Source organism: Haliotis cracherodii, unplaced genomic scaffold (assembly GCF_022045235.1).
Source record: "Haliotis cracherodii isolate W230 unplaced genomic scaffold, xgHalCrac1.p SCAF_16, whole genome shotgun sequence".
Lineage (NCBI taxonomy): Eukaryota > Metazoa > Mollusca > Gastropoda > Lepetellida > Haliotidae > Haliotis > Haliotis cracherodii.
This window is the reverse complement of record NW_027266271.1, coordinates 23,283,639-23,307,334: the sequence shown is the minus strand read 5'-3', so window position 1 is coordinate 23,307,334 and position 23,696 is coordinate 23,283,639. Positions and strand designations below refer to the sequence as shown.

The 23,696-nt window shown below is 38.7% G+C and overlaps 1 protein-coding gene across 1 annotated transcript in view; it reads right to left on the bottom strand.

Moving 5' to 3' along the window:
* The window catches only part of LOC139463629 (protocadherin Fat 4-like), a 37,849-nt gene extending 18,613 nt beyond the window's left edge, over nucleotides 1-19,236 (bottom strand). The window contains 20 exon segments of the mRNA XM_071244901.1: nucleotides 6,088-6,244; nucleotides 6,526-6,572; nucleotides 9,301-9,462; nucleotides 10,146-10,369; nucleotides 10,639-10,804; nucleotides 11,001-11,146; nucleotides 11,530-11,835; nucleotides 12,276-12,396; nucleotides 13,766-13,903; nucleotides 14,051-14,139; nucleotides 14,511-14,697; nucleotides 15,089-16,531; nucleotides 16,742-16,864; nucleotides 17,147-17,248; nucleotides 17,445-17,486; nucleotides 17,488-18,602; nucleotides 18,605-18,642; nucleotides 18,644-18,686; nucleotides 18,800-18,865; nucleotides 18,984-19,236. Coding sequence (XP_071101002.1) covers nucleotides 6,088-6,244; nucleotides 6,526-6,572; nucleotides 9,301-9,462; nucleotides 10,146-10,369; nucleotides 10,639-10,804; nucleotides 11,001-11,146; nucleotides 11,530-11,835; nucleotides 12,276-12,396; nucleotides 13,766-13,903; nucleotides 14,051-14,139; nucleotides 14,511-14,697; nucleotides 15,089-16,531; nucleotides 16,742-16,864; nucleotides 17,147-17,248; nucleotides 17,445-17,486; nucleotides 17,488-18,602; nucleotides 18,605-18,642; nucleotides 18,644-18,686; nucleotides 18,800-18,865; nucleotides 18,984-19,236 — 4,968 coding nt within the window.
* Between the last annotated feature and the right edge of the window lie 4,460 nt (nucleotides 19,237-23,696).

The following is a 23,696-nucleotide window of genomic DNA, read 5'->3' as shown; positions in this document are numbered from 1 at the left end:
CCCGCTGACGATGTGATTCCGAGTTATATGAAACGAAACTTTTTGAAGCGTGTCAGTAAATGTCACATAATCTGTTCCTTATTATGTCTCGGACGTCGTCCAAAATAAAAAGGATGTCTGTAAATTTGTCACACCCTTGTCCTCGATCTAACACTCTTATGACGTTAATACCATAACGATTTCAGTCTTTAGAGTCAGATATTGTTTGGAAAAATTCAGATAATACCTGTGTTCAAAGTCTACATCTCCATGTACATTGCCCGTTCCGTTGCAAACAACGTACACGTATGCAAGTGTAAAATATACACATATTAATTTATAAAAAAAATTAATTTGAAGTTTAAACGATATACGGCTTTCCTCGATCAGACCCTAGGCTGACTTTGGCCGTCTCCAGCAATCTATGAATTTACCTTAGTGTCTGTTTGACGCATCTTTATTCACCTTTCAAAGATCGGCCAGTTGATCAATGATGACTAACACATGTAACCGCCACAGGTTCATTAACAACTTCGGAAATCTCTCCTGTCACGTTTATCGTGTTGGCCATTTTGACGTCTGGTACTTGATGTAAATGTATTACGACGCGCTGTCATTGTGACTGACTTAATGAGGTAGTTCTTTACAGACCTTTCTCATCTAATGAGGATATGATTTGAACACATGTGCTGCGTAAGATGTTTCTGAAGAGCAAGTTGTGCACCCAATACGCTCATGTCACCTCTCTTTTTGAAGAACTATTTTACTCCGCGATATGGGGGCACGGGTGGCCCAGTCGTCTAAGGCGCCGCGTTTCGCTGTGCAGATTTTCGTCCCTTGGGCACGCCAGAAACCTATGATTGTGGGTTTGAATCCCGGTTCGCCCCGATTATGTTTCTTGGTTTGTCAGCACCATACCCGTGCTCGTGGGTTTCACCGAAATGGTAAACGTCTGAGACCTGCATCACTTCGGGCTTTCCTCCCACATTAAGCTGACACGCCATGATATAACTGTTAAAAGCGGCGTAAAACCCAACTCACTCACTATTTACGTACTCACGTTTTGGGGCTGTCTGTTTCCGTACATAAATGCTCTGCACTTTTAACAGTCAGTATTTGTTTCATTTGAAGTCTAAAATAACTAAATAAAGTTTTGAGACCAGCCAAATGTAGATAAATTCTTGCTCAATAGACAACATACAAAAGTGATACAATGAAAATATACTATATGATGATTATTTTAATAATGTTGGATGATATACAAGTTTCTTATTTAATCAAACGTATCCCATATACAATTATACGTTTGAGGCGCATTTATAGTTACGGTGTTGCTGCAGATTACAGATTAAAATGTTCAGATTACTCCTTTACACCCTTCAATACCCAATACTCAGTGCAACTCGGCAAGATTTAGACGAAAATCACCAATGTCTGGTCAACAGCGAGTTTTAAATGGATTTTTCATCTATTTCTCCTCGTATAAAAATGGTTGGAGACTTACCTTTTCATTGACAATAACATGCCATTTGCACATATATTCACGAACTGATAGTAACCAATGGCAATGGAAAGTACAAATGTAAGAATGTTGGCATGAACATACCATTCTGGGGCACACCATTAGCAATTGGGGTCCCTTCGTCTCTCCCGACGTTTCACGCGGACAACAGATACACCTGATCCAGACAGCGAGTGCAGCGCGGAGAAAAAGCTTCAGATTTTGTATGGCAAGAACGAGGAAGTAAATATCATTGGCTCACGTGTCTCCCCATATTAGGAATGGCTTTGGTCTTATATTGTACAATACAAAAGAGCACAGAGTAAGCAATATTGTTATGCTATCCGGGACAGCTTTAATGTTTACCCAAGTCGGGGTTCGTGCCACTTGTAGCAGAGCTACAGGCTTTCAGATCTTACAGCCATGACTGCCCCACAATATAGGGTGCAGTCAGGTCAAAGCCCAGCAAAGTTCTCCATACGCCATGGACGTATCGCAGTGTCATAACATTCCAGAAAATATTAAAGGCTAGCTATGCAAACGTTTCTTTTGGGGTTCACGCAGAAGGCTGCCTACAGCAAATCATGAACATTTCAAACTGCATGTATATTGAGGGGCATCTACATTCAATATTCATGTACAGAGACTGTACATATTTAATGTGTGTTTCTGCGTGTGTGCGTGTTCGGGGCTGCGGGAGTGTCTGTGTGTTTGGGGCTGTATGTGTGAACAAAACGCCTAGAGTTTCTAGTTGACAGACTATCATATGCAAATGCACACCATAATTTGTTACATACACTACAGAGCTCAAATCAAAGTACGTCTAGACGATTGACCATTGAATGATTTACCCTTGTAATCCAGCATGTGAACATACAACGTCAAGAGCCAGAGAATAACAAATTCCATTGGGAATAAAAGGCAAAATAACGGTAAAAATTATATGAATGGATCACTGAAAGTCACTGAATATAACTTGGTGATTACCAATGAGCATATAATAATGATTCCACCAGGACTTTGGAAAACAATCCAGTTTCCTTGTCTAAATGTTCTCTCTCCAAATTTGACAACGACATAGTCAATCATGATTCGTAAGGACTGAGTAGATACACTACACGTCAAAAGTTCCTTCCCCTGTTTCGCGATACGTTCGCGAAAGTGCCGTGAAAGTATTGCGAAAGTGACTCGAAAATGGCGCAATAGTTTCGCGTTAATGCCTTAAATTAACGCGTTAGTGCCGCAATAGTGGCGGGAAAGTTTCACGAAAATAGGGGAAGTTACTTATGAAATGTAGTGTATTTTGCCCATGTTAGTTAGTGTCAGATTTCGTTGTGTGCATAGCCTGAAGCACACTGTGGTTTCTTTTTGTAAGCTGTCATGTGACATATTAAATCTACGCTTCTATAGTCTAACACCATAATATTTATTACACTCATTGTACGTATGTTTTAAACAATATGCAGTTATGAAGCTAACAAAGGTATGAAGATGGAACTCCAGGCATTCAAAGACACAAGGTGGATGGTTATTATATTTTACATTGGTAGACCAGATTCACATAGATGTTATACGGGGTGAAACATTTCATACTACCTGTATTCTCATTTGCCCATTCCTAATAATAATAAATTATGTTCTGTATTAGACAAGTAAGAATTGTCATGTCCACCGATTACAATAGACATCAAAATATTTGAGTATATCCAAAAATCCTGAACATCCGGAAACCACATTTGGGCTGATGGTTTTGGAAGATTTGTAATTGAAAAATATGTACCATTGACAATGGATAAAAAGTAGAAGGAATGTTTATTTTCTGGCACAACATCTGAAGCACCTCACCAGTAGAGAGTGTTACCAATATTTTCTCTCTCCCGATCCTCTTGTACCCATAACTGTTACTACTACTCCCCGAGAGGCGAATTGAAACTTTTGTGCAGCTAGTTTCAGGAAGTTCACACCGAGTACATAATGTTGCCTTGAATCTGTCAGCGACAGCCTTCTCCCGGCTTAAATATAGAGCCTGAGAAACGTTATTGTAGGGTGTTCATAGATTCAATGCTTCCAATTATTTCCAAAAGGTCTATTGAAATGTAACCTATAGTGATGTTATAAACAACTTAAGTCCAGACGTGAATGATTGTTTAGTATTTATGATACGCTTAGCTTAGCGACGCGAGACTGTTTCGATAAGGGCGGGAGCGATCACCAGTTGTTTATCCAGCGTAACGGCACTTTGCCATAGCCTCATCATATTTTTATGTTCTTTAAAGTATTATTGAAGAGGATATGAAGTTCGTGAATTTAGCGTCAAGTTCTGCCTGGCACTGTTGTCGATGGTCGAAATTAGAGTACGGATCACATGTTGGGTAAAGTTAGGCCACTCGGCCTGTAGTGCAAGTTGATATCATCCTTTTTTTCATTAAACTGGCCAGGCCGAAAACGCATCCCTGATTAAACACTCCAATTTGTGTCTTCGATATCTTCAAAGAGTATCTACAGATGTAATGTACTGCTGTTTTCGTGTATGCTTAAAGCGACCCATAAAAGTAAAATTTGGTTCCTCACGTTTCGGCCATCCGTCATCAAAAATATATCGCAACTTACTTCAGCTTTGACGACATGACAGATTTCATGTGCGCACCCTAGACACAGAAAATCATCCCTGCGAACTTTCGCAAAGCATTTAATACACTGACTGTATAATATAACTCTCTCAGTAAGATTTTATGTCAGTACTCTCGACGCTGAGGGTTAAAATACTTTCAGCCGAAATAACTCCAGGGTGTCTGTTTGAGTGGCGTTCTAGAAGTTTGTGAATAAATAACAAAATATGCAACCTGGTTTAATGTATTTAGCGACAGAATATCCCTCCAGAATATCAAATGGTCGACCCCTAATGCTTCAAAACAGGCTATTTTTTAAATCTATCATATTATTACCTAGGATGTGTGAAGAGTTTGTCTTCTACCATATGCTTAGTCGATACAACGACACTTCTTATGAATATGGAAAGGCATTTGTCACTTTCAGGTAGAGTGATTTTCATATTTGCTTTATTGTTACACCGCAAGTCAACAATATAAATATATCAAATGTTATTGTGATTGACATATACTAGTTCTAAATAGGAGAATCCGGTCCAGTCGAAACAGTATATTTTATTCAGTGTCAAACAATATGAACTAAACGTGATACATGTTTCAAGGTTTAAAAGTTGACATAATTTACTCTATATACAGTTGACAATGATGCTTGAAACAGGTGAATGTGCAGAGCAATGGAAACAGAATCCTTGAGCATATAATCTTTGGGTATCAAACATACATATAAGAGTCAAACATCTGAAACGTGTTTATTCGGACAGTTGTATTCAAACTGCTACGAGAATCAGTTCCAGCACTGAGGAGACGATGACTAAATACATCGATTATGATTACAGGCGTCTTGACTAAGAAGTTGTTAAACTATTATGAAACTACTAGTAACGCATGCAATTATTACAAAGCATTGTATCAACGCTGCTATATAAAATACAAATAACTGGTGTATATTACAAATATACTCATTATTACTTTCATTTAAGAGACATAGTGTTTCTCATATGCAAAACCGGTTATTGTTTAGGAATGATCTAAAGCACTATCACTGCTTTGGCACGTATAGTTCGTTGATACAACCATTCACCGCACATCTTGCGAATGATTATATTTTCATCCCCGTAGCCGAGAGTAGGTGAAGGCGTTTTTCACATCCTATTGGCGTCTCCACCATCATAGTCAGGAAGGGGGTCTGTGGGAGGTGTGCATGTAGGCCTGGAACATGGTAAGTATTTTAAATTGCAACGAATTTGATAAATAGATCATGATATAAAACTACTGTCGAAGATCGAGACATTATCAAATAATGATATTTCAAAACTTGGTCATTAAATGAAAATCAGTATTTTAAAATATAAGTCACAATAGAAGTGTTTTCATTCCAACACTCACAATGTTAAATAAAATATTGATGACATTATGTTCCACTTGTGTGAGAAAAATCAACGGCCAAATGTGTATTCATATTTAGTTTACCTTGGACCTGTAGACACATATGCTGGGTTTGGAACACCGGATGACTGCAAAGACGAGAGAGTTTACATTTAGAAAGCTGTTAGTCATTATTACCAGCTCATTTTAAAAAAATACTGTAATATAAATACTGCATACAGAAAAATCACTTGTCATAATCAGTTAGGTGTAAACGTGTGTACCATTCATAAGATCAGTTATGTTGTCAACACTTGTCACGTTTGGATTTCAGACACTTAATAAATCCAAATGAAAACACTTCACAGAACGAGTGTGGTCCGATAGAAAAAGGGAAGTAACTCTTCAACATCATGCAGACAGCTAGCAGGTACCTACATTTTGGTGAAGAGGCTTATGTGAGTTAAAGTGAATGTTTTGTAACAGTCAGTGATCTAATGTCTGATGTTGGTACGAGAAGAGAGTTCAACATGCAGTTCAGTAGTCTGTGAATGTTATTTTCAGTCCCACATGATCACAACTAGCCGACAGCTTATAAAATGGTGTGTCAAGAATGATATACTTTAGACTTACGAAATCTCTGTCTTTGAGTTTGTTGTATGCTGTTTCTTCATCTTTGCTGCCCGCAGCTAGTGAGTCGTATCCACCTTGTTCTGATGATTTTGTTGTTTTACCATGAGCGGTGTTGATATTTTCCTGATATTGTGTTCTTCGTCTTACAGTGCTCCACCTAAACGAAACAATGTTTGAAAAAGTAATTGGAAACTGAAACTCCAAAACTCTGCGCATTTACCTTTAAAGACATAATGAAATTACACGGGACATTTTGTTATTAATGTTAAGGAGTCTCATCCTCGATACATGAAGGCTGGAGTCACTTGAGTACTTACTTGTATATAGCAAATACTGCAGCAATGCTGATCACTGCAAGTAGGGCTGCCATAGCTATGAACAACCCAAGGAATAATTCTCTCTGTTGTTGTAGCTGTGAATATGCGTTTTCAGCTACACATTTTGTTTGTGTATATCCCTGTAGGGTTATGGTAACTGTACACGATCTGAAACAAGTATCACAAATCATTCGACCGCTGCTTCAAGAAATGCTTTGTTTTACGGCAAAGGGAAGCCAAACAGTGATTCGGAAGTAGACCACATAGTTTCGACATTGCCTTGTAACAGGCATACCAAACCATTGATCAACTGCCTTGTTCCTGCACCGTATGTGTTGCCAATAAATCATGCCATTGGTTTCAAACATATACTCTATCAGTAGCAGTATCAACTTTATCAATATCAGCCTAAATCAAAAGTGGTCATGCCAGTATGATAAAAACTTACCCAGACTTTCGTCGGTGGCGATTATTACTAATTTTATCACTTCGGGCACTGTGTCGTCAAATTTAATGTGAACATATATTTTCCCAGTCTGGCCGTCGATCTTGAGATTTTCCTGAAGAGTAATGGTCAACTCGAGCATGTATATATTTACTCACATACAACGTCAGTTAAGTAGATGATAAGATAAGGAGAAACAAAATCTGAGGCAACTGGGACCAGGGTAAATAGTAACTGGAATGTGGGGGAAATAAAGGCTTCCAGCTTAAACTGACATAAGGCTATCTACAAGAACCTTTTTAAACTATGACTAATGAGGAAACACTATACATTCACACAGATGTAGGAAGCCATTAGATCCGGGGTGATGGAATAATGTGAATAGTTTAATTGCGCACCCTATAATTTCTTGTGTGTATGGCGTATGTAACATTTTGGCCGTCGGCGTCCGTTGCCCAGAAGCTGGTAATCTTAACTTCTGTACCAATTTCAGATGGAAATTACAATGACGCTTCATAAGCATCTGAAACATTTGAATACGTATTCGTCAATTTATAGAACATTGATTTATGTCAGTATTAACTATTGTACCAGTTTCAGATTTAAACCCCAATATGAATCCATAAGCCTCTGAAACATATGTGAACGTCGCTATATAAGTGCAATAATCTTGGACGCGACGTTAAACCACATTTCACCTCACCTCACCTGAAACATATGTATACATATTCGTCACATTAAGGTAAAACATAACCAAACAATGATAAAAAGTCAAAAGTCTTCTGTAATTATAATATCATTTATCATAAAATCGTACGTCTCTAAAACGCCTGAATTATCAGTACAAACCCATTGAAGTGCATTTTTCTGATGAATCGACGTTGCATTACTTATTTAAGGTTCAACATATTCGATTTGTCATTATACAGGCAAACGTCCTGTAAAATGTAATGTTATGACTGCAGAGTATAGCGTGTGCAAGATAACGTTGTCAGGATAACAGAATCTGATGTATGTTCCACTGGTCTCAAACCAGTTTACCTTTTCCAAATACGGGAGCATGTTCATTATAATCGTCTGGTCGCACTTCTATAGAGGCCTTTGTTGTAGTTACTGCCAATATATTGATTTAACACTCACTATCATCTGGTAAAGAGACAGCATATTTCCCTTGAGGATAAGCAAATTGAAGCCGGTACACTTGTTGTATATACTACTTGATGCTGATGGTAATGTGGCCAAAACAAATTGAATCTAGGTTCTTTAGAATATGTTCATATTTCTTTGGTAAGGTTACATAAACAATAATATCTCTCGTCACCTTTGAAAACAAAAAGGGAAAGTATATTGAATTTTATTTTTATTTTAACCCACTCCGACCAAAATTCATCAATGTTCTAAATGAAAGCAATTTCACATTTAGGAAATCTCTACCAAACTTAGAGTACCATGGCGACTGTATCATATGCATGCCGATACACTTGTTGTGTTTATTACTTTAGCTTATAGTCATTAGCCACAAATAATTAAGCCTGTGTTTTTTTTTAATACAGTCAAACACCGTTTCGCGAACTTTGACGTGTCGAACTTACGGTTGTATCAGAGTTCAAGCTTGGACTGCATATTCCTTTTATATTTATCATTTTCGGTTGTGCCGAACCTCGGATAACTCGGAGTGCTTACGTAAGTCCCTTCAACTTCGACACGATGGTGTGTGACTCTATTTCATATACCTTTGGTAATGCCACATAAACAATACTATTTCTCGTCACATTTTGAAAATAAATGCGTAGGTATGTCATATTTTAATTTTGATTTCAATTTTCAACCACTCTAGACTAAATTTACTATTGTTCTAAATGATAGCCATGATATAAATCAAAAAGCGACAAAAGCGTTTCTGTAATCGTAAGAGATCTGTAGTAAAAGTAGATTCCGACCGTATTATAAACATGTGTTTACGAATTACTATCAAAATGAGATACCAGGTGTTCTCAAAAAACGTGAACTCAAAAAAGAAAACTACTTTATTGTAAAATCACCAACTACATAACTAGCTTCAAAACAAATTGTTTTATATAGATCTTTAGATCTAGGGTCGGAACGACGTTTTTTAGAATTTGTTTTTATGTGGCTGATGAATTATTATAACCAACCTATTCACCATGTTTCTGTTCTAAAATACCTTTTGCCAAAATAGTGTTTCGGCCATAATAACTTATTTCATCGCGTTTGGATATATTGCCTAAGAAAATATTCGTCAGTCAATTTAAGATTATTTATCAAAATAATAATATGCAATTATATTATCTGGCATAGTTTGATTACTTTGTGTCGTAAGCCTCAATATCTCTCTAAATGAACTACATGATCTATTGAACTGAACTTAAGGCAACATATTGATTACCGCACATGGTGCAATAACGGTCCTTTTCCAAAATCTCTGCTTACATCAACCGCTGTGTAGTTCGACAGAGAAGCCCTCACTACTAGAGTTCCATCACCCCGCAATTCGATTTCATCAACATCAGTAAAGGCTGTGTATATTGGGTGACTGAGTTCATCAGCGTCTACCGACATCACTCTCCCGATCACATGCCCAACTGGAGCACTCTGAAATGTGAATATTTAAACATACTTTGATATTCCTTTACGTTTATTGCTTGAATTGTTTATTCTAGTATTTACTTACGATAACATTTACCTCAGTTGGTAATATATTCATTATAGACAAACGAAGGAACAGAAAGAGTTCAAGTGACATAACTTTGCAGGGTATCTCTCATCTAATTTTATGGTGGCGTTAAATTGCTTCTCAATAGGACATAGAGAGGACATGAGATTGATGCAGTCCTTTATTTATATGTTACCTCCTTACCCAGTAATATATTATTCTTGGACGTTGACAGACAAGTTTAGCGACTGATAACTACCTTCAGAAGAGTACAAATATGTATACTTACGACCCTACTACTACTACTAATACTACTACTATCACTACTACGACTATTGCTACTACTGCTACTACAACTACTACTACTACTACTAGTAGTACTACTATCATGACAACTACTACTATTTCTACTTCTACTGATCATAAAAAAATAATCATGATAATAATGATAATAACAATGCTCCTATTATATTATTTTGGAATTATATGTTAGATTTTCAATGAGTGTGGTTTTACGTCCGTTTTAACTATACATTACGGCAGGAGACAAATATGATACTGATCATAATGATTGTCATCAAGTGAATCAGTCCTGTGAGCTTTTAACCCAATAAATACATACCTGATTTACTGTGAAGTTCTGCTGGGTGTTCTTGAAGAAAGGTAAGTTGTCGTTAACATCTTTAACGTTCACTTCAACATCTGTTGTCCTATAAAGGAGGCTGCGTCGGTCTGTCGCCTTCACTTTCACATAAAAACGACTGCCTGTTTTTTCGCGGTCTATTGGGACCTTTTGTCTTAAGTCTCCAGTCATACTGTCTATGTAAAAGCTCGAATTATCTGAACCTGAAAATATCCGTTAGTACATAATTAAAATCTAAAACCTATTTCCATTCTGAAAGAGGATTGATTTTTTTCAATGGATTTGTATGGATTCAATTTAAAGCCTATAAAATTATGTTTTGAAGAGTAACACTTATGAGGATATCAACGGGTTAAGTCTAACACATTATACAGAACACTATAAAATGTCCAGAAGCTAGGATCTTAAGCATAACAGCATGTAAACTTTGAAGACATTTGCACACATGAACAAAGAACAAAGCAAGGTATACCTATTATATCATAGGTGCAGTTACACTCTTCTTCACTCGACCTTCGCACATAGGCTCTAATGGACACTGGTTTATCCTCATCAGGCTTCTCATTCTTCGTCAGCATGAAGGTGTATGTTTTATTGAAGAATGGTCGTGGCTGATCAGTCAGGATTGAAATAGTAATCTGTTGGCAGCAAAACCGTAACAATATATAAATACTAGTCATAATGCGTTTGGTCAAATGCGAGAAGCTGGGAACAATTGTCCTTGTGTGTCTTTCGGTTGCCCCTTATATCAGTCCCGATGGACTGAAGGAACATCATGGACAAACGTTTTTTGGTATGATCTTAATACTACAGTATATATAACAGCTACATTACGTTTGTGATTGCTTCCTTAGCAGGGTCTTTTGGGGATAGATCTGTCGCCTTGATTCTCAGAGTGACCTCATCACCATTCACTTTGTCTAGGGTTGAAGCCACGAATATTCTTCCTGAATCGCGATCAATCCTGAAGTAGCTGATGTCTAGAAAACATGGAGAAATATTTTCACTTGCATGGTAGTGAAATTCGACACACTGATTGATCAGGTCTATATGGTGCTTCGAAAGGTGAAAAGATGTGAATCAACAGAAACTTCCATTCCCTGAATATTGTATTAGGTTTGTTTCGAAAATTGTTTTCCTGTTCAAAATTGTTTCCACTCAGCATCCCTATTCACTGGGCCTTGATATGTCATCCTATTTATGCAGTATCAAGACAATAACACTGGACAATTTATAGATACTCTCTATCACGTCAGGTAACCTCCCCTTCTAAGTGTAACAATGATACAATGCATGCATGTTGACAATCATACAATGCTTGTAAATAATAAATAATTTCTAATATTTCACGTACACAACATACGTGATAAAATATGGCATTTAACGACTCCATTGCCGTCCCTGGTGCCGTCCCTGTCAGTTGCGGTGATGACGTCAGTGACGAGAGTGTTGATGTTAGCGTCTCTTGATATGTTGGCTCGGTACGGGGCCCCCTGAAACACCGGCGGGTTGTCGTTGAAATCCAGGATGGTGACGGACATTGTTGTCGATCCAGTGAGACGTTCAGTGCAACTGCTGCATCCCTTCATGTCCACCGCAGTCACAATGCATTCATAAGTTGAAGTCGTCTCATAGTCGAGGTCGCCGCTCATTTTCACGACTCCAGTCTCTAAAGAATAGGGATTATATCACATGGAATTATATGTTGTACAAAGGAAAAATGAATCGCTGCCTTAAGTATATTCACTTTTTGATGTGTTTGATATGTGTGCACAGAGAAACAGAGAGTCAACTACCCTTGTCAAAGGTCATTTCATTTTTTGTAGTACTTATACTGTGGTGAACCAGTGACAATCACTACCAAGATAGCTACACTGAAGGCTATTGACTATAAGGTGTTACACGTTTACTTATAATGCTTAAAGTATAGGGGCGGTCGGGTAGCCTAGTGGTTAAAGCGTTAGCTAGTCATGCCGAAGACCCGGGTTCGATTCCCGACATGGGTACAATGTGTGAAGCCCATTTCTGGTGTCCCCCGCCGTGATATTGCTGGAATATTGCTAAAAGCGGCGTAAAACCATACTCACTCACTTAAAGTATACGTCAGACTATTCTTTCCCACTAACACATTGAATGGACAGAAAGTTCCGTTCACCATCACGGTGTTAGAAGAATATGCAATTGCACCATGCTGCGCCAAGTCCCTGTCAGTTGCACTCACTGTCTCCACCTGAAATTAGAAGTAACATTATTGGTCAGTGTACAAACGATATGCTGCAAATAACATCAGGTACATTGGATAAGAGTTAGTGTGTGAGTATGGTAGTGATTAACACTTCTGGAACAACCACTATGATTCTTATCGATCCCAGCCTTATCTCCCAGATTGGCACGCTCTGATGTTTCATGAGGTGGTTCGCGTTATTCAGTGCTTTCTTCAATCCAACAGACCCCATGATATAACTGAAATAATCATCAAACCCTACTTACTCCTTCTTTAATTACTGGTCATAAATTCATGTATCATATAATGTGTAGGATTCTCGGAAGGATAAACCAAACGGATATAAATGTTAGTCATTTACGGATAAATATGCAAATCATAAGGTCAGGTGGGTATCACTTTCAGCGATTACAAACAAACGTGGCGTCGATCGGCAATCGATTCAAAATATTGACTATCGGGAATCAGGACAAATTGTACGGATACTTATCATCATTATCAAAATAATAGTCTAAGATACTTACAGATGTTTCACAGGGGTGTAGCTGAGGTCTTTTAAAGTTTAGGCACCATTAAGAGATACAATTTGCGAAGCTGTGCTTGTGGACCACTTCGGCTTGGGTTTTTTCCCGAATTTAGAAATAGTTGGATTGGCCGAAATATGGCAAAACATTTACTTTGTTTCATTTTGTCGCTGTTTTGGACATCTGACTGCATATCTTATCGTCATGATAATGTAATGACTAAGCAAACCAGACAAATTCTAAACAAACGTGACGTATCAAAGATAAGAGTAGCTCCTTTTGACAAAGGAAAGTTACTCTAGCGGACAAACAGATTTACTGCCACGAAGGGCTTGGACTGACAAAATTATTTTTGTGCTTTAAAATTACCTTGGAAATTTTGTGTTGCCAATTGTCTTTTTACCTGTGTCGCCGTGACACCACTGATGCCACAGTTATGCCACGATTGGAACAATATTGCTTGCTGTCGTTTTCCAACTAACTTATCACCGACCTTGTTTGTGACCTTATAATATATTAATACTTACATTCCTGGCTCCGTTCAGGTACCATTTGTGAGAGAAAAGAATATTCTTTTCCAATAGAATTCAAGAATGGCATTACATGATTAAGAGGTTGTGATGCTTGTGTGATTTGGGATCGTAAATGTTCTGTATTAGGAAGAGACAATATGTATTTAGCGCAAAGGCTCTCAAATACAATGTTTATTCCATAAACGGGGATATTTACCATCACCAAACACATTCGCGTGATACCTTCGATATATAAAACTGGACACATTGATTGGTGTCAATGTCCCAATCCCTATCCCTATTCATTAGTTAACTATGTATATTATTTTATGTACATACCGATGCGGAAATGGCACTATCTTCCTTTACTGTCACTGCATACGTTGTCTGGAATGTCGGGGGATTGTCGTTGACATCCAGGACAAGGATCGTCGCACTTCTTGTTGCAGTTCTCGGAGCATCGCCATTGTCTGTCGCCTTGAAATTAAGCAGGGAATGTGAGATGCATATTTCAGTCGCCATAAAATCAATCAAGAAACTGTGAAATAAATCACCAATCATTTGAATACGTTGGTGTTTCGTTGTGTAGTCAAGCCATAGTTTAGTGTTCAGGTTTTGTGTTACCTTGATGATTAAGTTGTATGCAACAAAAGCTTCTCTGTCTAGATCTCCCGAAACAGTGATAGTGCCGGTTCCAGGATTTATCGAGAAATCTGCAAATCGTACATTACATTCAAATACGAAATGACACATTGAATTGAAAAAGGTAAAACGAAAAAGTACAACAAACACAGTAAACATGAATAGGACAAGTTATATAAGAACACCCGAAAATGCTAACACTGAGCATAATAAGTGTATGTTTTGTAAATTATATATATATATATATTTGTTTAAAAGTCTTGAAACCCCGGAAAACAATCCTAATTAATTTGCACAAGGCACTACTTGCTCCAGTTATGTTCACAATTAACTGAATTGAAGATATTACTAGCATATTCATGTTAAGACAAACAGCAACGTTTGGCATCAATATCTGCACCTTCTTTAGACGCAGAGTCATCAATAACATTTAACAACTTACGTGCACGAGGTGTCTGCGATTCAATGATGTACGTTATTCTTCCATTTTCATCTGCATCCCCATCTTTGGCAATGATGCGTCCGATCACCTCGCCAGGAGAATTTTCCTCAACTTGAAAGACGAGCTGTCCAGAAGAAGCCAGAAATATTGGTCCATTGTCATTTTCATCGAAAATTTGAACTGTTACCTGAAACAATCACATCAAATCTTTAAAATGTTACAACGGCTCACATACTGTTTTCATGTTAATCCTTAAAAATATAAACGTTTTAGATGTAGCTTCATTGAATGTCCAGACCAGAGGAAACAATAATACCGCAAACATGCAAACACTTTCACTCTTAAGTCCTTGTCATTGCTTTATCACTTCTCTGTCTCATTGTGTGTTCACAATGTAATCTATCCCTCCTTCAAAAGTTTATATTCAAGTGCAGTTTCCCGTTCTGTAGAAAAATAGAGAATCAGGGAATAAGTCGAAGCCTACATGACGCCAAATAAAAAGTATCGTTTGGAGCGAGACAACTTTTCGAAATTCGTTCTATAAGAAGTGTTTGATCTATGGAGAAACCCGCACTTACAACAGCCACGTCCAAAGCGTTAGTGGTGGGATCCCTGGCACGAACGACGATGGTATGCTTTGCTGCTGCCTCTCGATCCAGTGCTTTACTGCAAGTCAACACTCCACTGCTTGGATCAATACGGAAATCCCCGCCATGGTTTAAGGTATAGCGAACTGACACGTTGGCGTTAAGAGCAGCATTTGCTTTTCCAAAAGATGTGGTATATAATCGGTTCTCAATTGAAAACCTAAAGTCAGAACTGAACCGTACAGTCCTGGTGCCTTGTATTTTCTTCACATCAACTGATACTGGGACTGGGACACTTAACGATTGAGAACCTTTATCTGTGGCTGTAACGTCAAAGTTATATGTTGTGGAAGCAACGGGTTGACTTGCGCCTTCTTTGATGCGTAACACACCTACAGTGTCTCCATCAATGTAGAATGTGTCCGTCTCCCCACTCATGGAGAGTATAATTAGGCCATTCGTTCCAGAGTCATCGTCCGTGACTTCAAAAGCATCAACAGGGTTGTTAGTTACCCACTCCAATGTTGTTATTTCAGACTGATAGTTGGGTTTATCAAAACGTGGACTGTTGTCATTTAAGTCTTCAACGTTTATCTCAACTATTACTGTGTCGCTCATTGTGGGAAACCCTGGGTTCTCTGCTTTTATTTCTATCAGATGTTGCTGCATTTCTTCATGGTCAAGAGGAATCATACATGTAATGGCGCCAGATATTGGACCGACTGTAAAGTTGGAACTTGTTGTTGAGAACGTGATGTTGGCATTGCTTCCTTCGTCCTGATCTGTTGCTGTCACTGTTAGGATGCTTCTGTTACATGGGCTATTTTCCGTATAAGAACCCTTGTAGTAATTCTTCGTAAATGCAGGCTTTTCATCGTTTACATCACGAGTATTGACGGTAATTTTCAATTCTGATTCTAGAGAAGGCGACCCTTGGTCCTTTGCTTCGATGGTCAGGTTGAAGACTTTCCTGTTTTCTCTGTCAATTGCCTTGATTGTCGATACTTCGCCAGTGCTTTCGTCAACTTGGAATAAACCAAATCCCCCATCTTTCAATGAGTATGATACATTTGCATTGAGCCTTTCATCCTTGTCTGTGGCTGTTAACGTTGTGATAGCCGTTGGTCCAACGTTTTCTTCCACCCAAAATACGGTCGTCCCGGGTTTAAATTGTCTTGAATTGTCGTTGACGTCAATGATTGTTATATTGAGTGTAGTGGTGCCTGTCTTAGGATCTGATGGATTGTCTGTTCCAGTTAATGTCAGCACTACGTATGGAGTTACTTCTCTATCAATCGGGGATCCGCTGGTTTTAATGGTGAAATGGTTGTTATTTAAGTTCTCAACAGCAAAATAGGTCTTCCCAGTTCCCGTCAAAGCAAAGTTTACAGAACCATTCACTCCAACGTCTTCGTCGGTAACAGCTATGTCCACCTGCTCAATAGAACATGAACCTAATTACATATTTGATGAAGGAACTTAGGGCTGTTACAGTCCACATGACTTACCATTACACCACTGCCACAAGCTAATTTGCAATCCGGCCGAATGAATGCCTTTCAGTGCTATTTTGATATTTGTATGTATATATTTATAAACAGCTCTCTCTCTCGGTTAATTCAATATCTCGATTATCACACTCACCAAATCATCAACTAGAGTTCCTGAAATAGAGTTTTCTTTTACTCTGCCTGTGTAAGAACGTCTGGAAAATCTTGGCTTATTGTCGTTCAAGTCCGTTATATTCGTAATGAGTTGACCAATCGTCTGTGGGATAGAATGTTAAATAATATACGTATTCTTTAAATAAAGGTTAATTTAGAGGAGACATGTCTTCAGTTTAATCTTCTTTGATTACTTTTCATTTGAGCGTACGAAATCAATTTATTAATTATAACCTTCCACCAAACATATCTACATACGTAAGTATTATATGGGTCCTGACTCTTAAGAAATATAGAAATGAAATATCCATCTACCCGAACACTAAACACATATCTTTCAGGTAGTATGCTACGATCTTTGCTGTAAATCCTAACACATACATACATATATACAACTTCCTCTATCCATGTGAGCCTGAATGGTGAATGAAGTATATGCCTCATCGTCGTTCTCTCGATCTAGACCATTAACTGTTTTCACGAGTCCCTTGATAGAGTAGAGAGAGAGACATTATTTTAATATGTATTTTAAACACTGACTCGACTATTCGGATATTACAAGGGTAATAACTCTGTCCATAATAATTGAAGCCACAGACGAATAAATTAACAAATATTGTATCATGCATATATTTTAGTGGACAAGCTTGGGGGACTACACTGGTGCATGTTGTGGTACTTACAGATGTAGAATTTAGGCTGAAGAATTTGTCAGCCCGAGGATTTAGCAAATTTGTAACCGGTATAGTTTGACACTGCGATATTGGCCACAAATGCTCCGGGACTGTTTTCAAGGAATGTCTTGTTGAGGTTGACTGCATTAATGGTGTTGGAGATGAGATAGACAGTGATGTTGACTTCATCAGAGTAGGATACGCCATCATAAGCCTTGACCCGGAGTGGGATCGCGGAGGGGAAACGGCCTCTTGTTAAATCCACTTTTGAAATCAAAACACCATCGTCGTTTATGCTGAAGTCGTCTATATTTCTGCCTTCCAAACTAAATGTTGTCCGTCCAACTGTATCTCTATCAGTAACATCAACAACGCCGACTACACTATTCCTCTTAGATCCAGTAAGCAGCGAAAAATCGTAAACTGCTATTTTAAATTTGGGGCTTTCGTCATTTTGGTCTTCAATGTTTATGTGGACATCTACTGTAGTTGACTTTGTCCTAGCTGTCGTGGCAAGATCAAGTTTAAAATTTATATTTGTCATACCAGCATCGTAGTCAATTGCATTCACCAGACTAATTGTCATCAAGTCTTTTGATAATTTTAGTCTATCTGGGAGCGTGTCATTAATGGCGACCTGGAACTTCGAGCTTGATATGGTATAGCTCAAGATATTGCCTGTCCAATTTTATCTTAAAGTTATTATAAAAGTACTCTTGAATAACAAGATGTAAAATGTTTCAATCGTTGCTCTCTGTCCTCCCTTTGTCACTTTGACACTGAATATATATTCTTTAGCTACTGTGTCGTTATTGGTAAAGTCACTCAAAAACATATCTTGTCCACAAAGAACCTGCCCCGATGTGGTCAAATTGAACAGGGCCCTTGCTGTCTGATCTGTGGTCTCCATTTCGAAGTTGCTGTACCCTCCCAAACTACCAGTAGTCCTCACGTCAGCTATCAGCGTGTCTTTCCTGGTTCCCTCCACCAACATAACTGTAACGTCTTCAGGTGTGAAGGAGGAGGATGTGATCCTGACGGTCACAACCTGCTGCACAGTGAACTCACCAGAGGTTGCACGTAACGCCACCACAAATGTTTTAGCATTGCTTATTTCCTTGACCAGTGCCACATCAATGTGCCTCGAGTTTCTCTTCAGATTCAGATTCCCTCATCAGGATATACTTCGCCTTCTATGGAGAAGGTATGTGGGGAATGTACTAAGCCCATCAAACATGATTGATCCCACTGAAAAAAATAATAATATCATTCGAACACTTTTATAAACGAATGGACCACGACGATAATGTAACTATTGCATTTTTAAAGTTGCATAACGATGCCTTAGAAAGGCGACTTAACAGTTACTGGCGTTCTAGATAGATTTGTGGAGAAGACGTAGTTTGTTGTACTTGACAGAACACTTGGTACTGAAACACAAAGATTTAAATGAAGACTGATGACAGTACTATGCATCGTTACTTGGGTCGTAAACGTACTCCTTATTCCATTCTTACAATTATGATGTACACTATAACTCATATTTACCCATTGAGCATTGTGTAGCAGATATCTGGACGTTCTTGTTAACACAGGCACATCTGCGGCTTCCCGCTGACGTCGTCACACACGAGCTGTTGACGGCCACACATCGCGCGTTGGAGCAGTCCTCGCCCAGAGAGGCTTGTGTCATGGGGCCACACGTTGGTGGCGTTGGAGTGGTTGTTGCTAAATGTAAATAGTTCACTACAATATCAGGCGTGGGTATGAAAGGATTTCCCTTATGACTTTTATATTGCATATTAGTCGATGATAAATAACGATAAAGCACCCCGGTCTGTTTTAGTAAAAGTCACAAGGCAAGTCCTTTCATTTGTCAGGTCCACTAAGTGTATTGTTTCATACATTTGACACTTTACCCTACAGTTTTGATGACAAGTCCGGACATTATGACACATTCATTCCCTTGCACACCTCACTCCCGATTCACACAAAGCGTAAATACTTACCACAAAAGAGGATGTTAGTTCCAGCATTGCGCTTATACTTACTTCATCCTTAGACGACGTGCTCAAGAAGTGCAAATTAGAAAAGCACAGAAGAAAGAGCAATACATGGGTTAAGTTATTAAATATTTGATTATCAGATTACTTTAGAATAATCACAAGCAATCTTGGAAAATTGAAATAGTGGGGTTTTTTTAAGCTTGAACAATAAGTATTTATCATCAATATACAGAGGTGAAAACAATACCGACTTTGGCAAGTTCTATCCAGCAGTGGTATCTTCATATCCTAAAACGAAAACAGAACAATAGTGCAATTGTTTTGTGTGTTTCCTAGCCAATCAGTCAGGGTAACAATAAGTACCTTTTTGAATGTTTTGGGGTATAGCGGAGTCGAGGATCGAACCACCGACCGTCGGATCTCCGGGATGTAATCTACTTGTAATCAATATATTCACATCCGGAATTAGATGATTATATTAACTCAAAGTAAACATTAAAAAGTAAATTGTTCACCTGCACCTTTGTAAAGCATTGCACCAGAGCATTGTCAGCTGTAGTTATGTGCAAAGAACAGAACTACTCTTTCAGCATTTAACTGTGAGTACATGTAGTATGACATTACCAGCAGGCTATTCAAGTAATCCCCCTGGATTGTGACAAGTCATCAAGGCTGTTGGGTGTCTCAAGTTCCTTCTGCAAACATCAAAACGTACATCTTATCACATTTTCATATATAGCTATTGACCAAGGTGTAAACATAACTACTATTGACCAAGGTATAAACATAACTACTATTGACCAAAGTATAAACATAACTACCATTGACCAAAGTATAAACGTAACGACTATTGACCAAGGTATAAACATAACTACTATTGACAAAGGTATAAGCATAATTACTATTGACCAAGGTGTAAACATAACTACTAGGCACATTTAATAGAAAGTATGAAAGAAACTACTATACATCGTTTGAATCATAGCACATTTAGATTTGCCTTAGTCCGTGTTTTTTGAGAACTGAGGATATGGACTATCCGAACATTGACATAACAGATAAAGCTGCACCTTATAGATTAATATGTTCCGATTACACCCTCACTACAGGGAGTAGCAGAACGTCGTCAATGTGTCTATAACCGCAAATCAGTGTGACTGATGTTTATCTAACTTGCGCTTCCCGAAAAGACAAAATTTACGTTTATCCAACTGTTATATCAACAGCGGGTGTCAAATGATCATCTATTTTTCAACGTATGAAAATAGGTATCTATAGACATCCATTTTCAATGTCTAAAACATGATGGCCATATATATTTTACAGAAGTAACAATGTTTGTATGAACATACCATTCTGGGGCGCACCATCAGTAACTTGGGTCCCTTCGTCTCTCCCGATGTTTCACACGAAGTGTATATGCACCTTATCCAGTCAACGAGTGCTGCGCGGGGAGAGCTTCAGCTTTTGTACAGCTACAACGAGGAAGTAAATCTCATAGCTCATGTGTCTCTCCATATAAGGGATGGCTTTGGTGGTGTGTTGGGATATACAAACGTACACAGTGTAAATAACAGTTTTATGCTTTCAGAGACAGCTTTAACGCCTATCGAGGTCGCAGAGCATGGATAAGGCTAAATTGACGGGTGTTGAGCAGCTACAGGCTTTTAGTCCTTTCAACCATACTTGCCTGTCTGCATTTGAGTGTAGGGGGGAGGGGTGGGGGGGATAAACGTCCAGATAACGTCTATGGTATCTAGATATCAAAATAAGTCCCGTGCATTCCACGCTAGTCGCAAGAGCCGATTAAACGGAGCATCTTGACTGTCATCGTACCCTGATAGTATGGAACGTTACTCGAGCAAATCAACTGCCTTGTCTGACCCAAATTCGAGGATTGATAGATGTGGCTGGGATATTGATATTGCTCACTGCGACGTAAAGCAACAATCAATAACTCATTCTTTATATGAGTACAAGCATGCGATCTCCTTTTGTACCGTCTTCTACGAGGGGGCACGGGGGCCAAACCTAGGGGCGAAATCGGGGCGAACAGGGATTCGAACCCAATATCATAGGCGTACCCAAGGAACGCAACTCTGCACAGCGAATCGCGGCGCCTTAGACGACTGGGCCACCCGTGCCCCCTGTAGATTTGAGAATAAAGAATGTAAATAATTTCAGGTCCAACCCTGTACCCCTGGTAGAGATTAGCAATTGTATAGCTTCTCTTCGCACGAGTTATAAAACGCATCAAAAGCAACAACAATAAAAACATATTGGTCAAAGTAAATCGATACAATGACTACAACGATATTCTGACCATACAATGATAGACGTAAAGTGACAAGACTGAACTGCCCGGTTTAGTGGAGTATCAAATATTTTTTTCCAATGCCATCTGGATTTGCAAATATTTTTTTTTATAACGCCAATTTAAAAAGTGATGCCAGGACAACTGACTGATATAGAAGATTTAACGTGCGCTTTCCGACTGCAGCGTATTTCGCACACGGAGTGCCAGGACAAAGACAATACCGCTCCTTATCACTGGTGGGGTATCCTCCCAAAACGTAGACCTGCCAAAACGCAGACCCGTTAAAACAACACTCGTTATGGCTGGTTGCATCAGCAATAAGTACCCTGTGCCCTTGATTAAGTAAAATAGTGAATTAGCTAATTTTAACTGCTTTTTTCTGTTACTAGAATGTCAAGACCATGCCCCAGTCCGGGCTAGGTTAAAACAAGAAATGCAGTTAGATCCGCTATCTGTCATAGATCTCCTAAAGCCAAGAGATGCAATAGCGAAGGCCAAACTAACTCTATTTCTGAGAGCTGGACAGCTGCTCGAACGTATATAAACAGAGCAGCCAAGGATAAAAATGAAATCATATCAAAATAAGAAAATAGAAATCATATCAATGCAAAAACAGAAAATATGTGAACACCGAACTCACAATAGATATGTGAACCCATCTCACACACAGGAGTCCCAAAGAGGGACAGGTCAGCCGAAATTGCCTAGGCAGAAGGCGACCTCTTTAACACCTAATGCAACAACAACAACAACTGCTTTTTGGGAGGTCTGCATTTTGAAGGTCTACGTTATGGGAGGGAACCGTACGTACCGAGTCGGGCATTAGGGACGATACGCATGACGTCACACAATGTAATGTTGCATGTTAAAAGAACAGTATGTAAGTTGGTGAATATCTGTGGTGAAATACCCGGCACCTCACTTGTAACCCGAGTAGTAGGGCTTAATTGTAATTATGTAATTCCATTTTAGCCGTCTCAACCCATGGCGTAATCCAGGTAAATCTCAGCGTCACGTACCTGACTTCTTTAAGTGGATTATCAAAGTGGAGCGGTGGGTAAGAATATCTAATTATAACGACAAGGAAATCCCCTACGCCATAAGTTCCACCCGAGGGGATCTTTTCAAGATGTCACGTGACCCGAGGGTGCCCGAGACATTTGGTATATTCTTACACAAATCCCGCAACTTGTTTAAAGGTATGTTTGAATAAGATTTGTGATCTACCGGGAGCAGATTAAAGAAAGGAGGAGTTTTTTTAAGACAATGTTGTTGTTGTCCACTACTGCTCATTGTCTCAACATATTGATAATCCCTAATAGCAGGGGAGTAGACCAGTCCATTCATTAATTAGGTGTGACCAGCATGGCCCAATTAATTAGTGAGCTAATTTTAACTGCTTTTTGGGAGGTCTGCATTTTGGAGGTCTGCGTTATGGGAGGGAACCACTGGTGGTTATAACTTATTCTCTTAGTCTTTTTGCGATCTGTATCTTGTACAAACACAAAAATATATACATAATATTAGGTAGTCGCTTCTCATTATTTCAGTCAACCTATCTCGCTCGCTGACTTGGTTGTACAGACCGCCGTCATATAGTTTGAATATTGCTGAGTGCGGCGTTAAACAACAAACAAACAAATTCTACTGGGAAATGTTTCGGGATGTCTTGTACTTGAGGCACCCTTTCAATTACAGAAAATTCTAATTTATCAAAATTGCCTCTTTCATGTCTTTGAATGTCAGTCATATCAACCCTGTTGATGAAATATCAACATAAAGCCTTGGAGTAAAACCTCTCCCCGACCCGTGTTAATATCAATGGCCACATGTGCTACCCGTAACACTCATTAATGGGTAGTGCAACCTTGTTCTACATGTGTCCACAATAGCTATGTAGTTTCAATACAATGAAGGCCACAAACCCTTTCCATATTC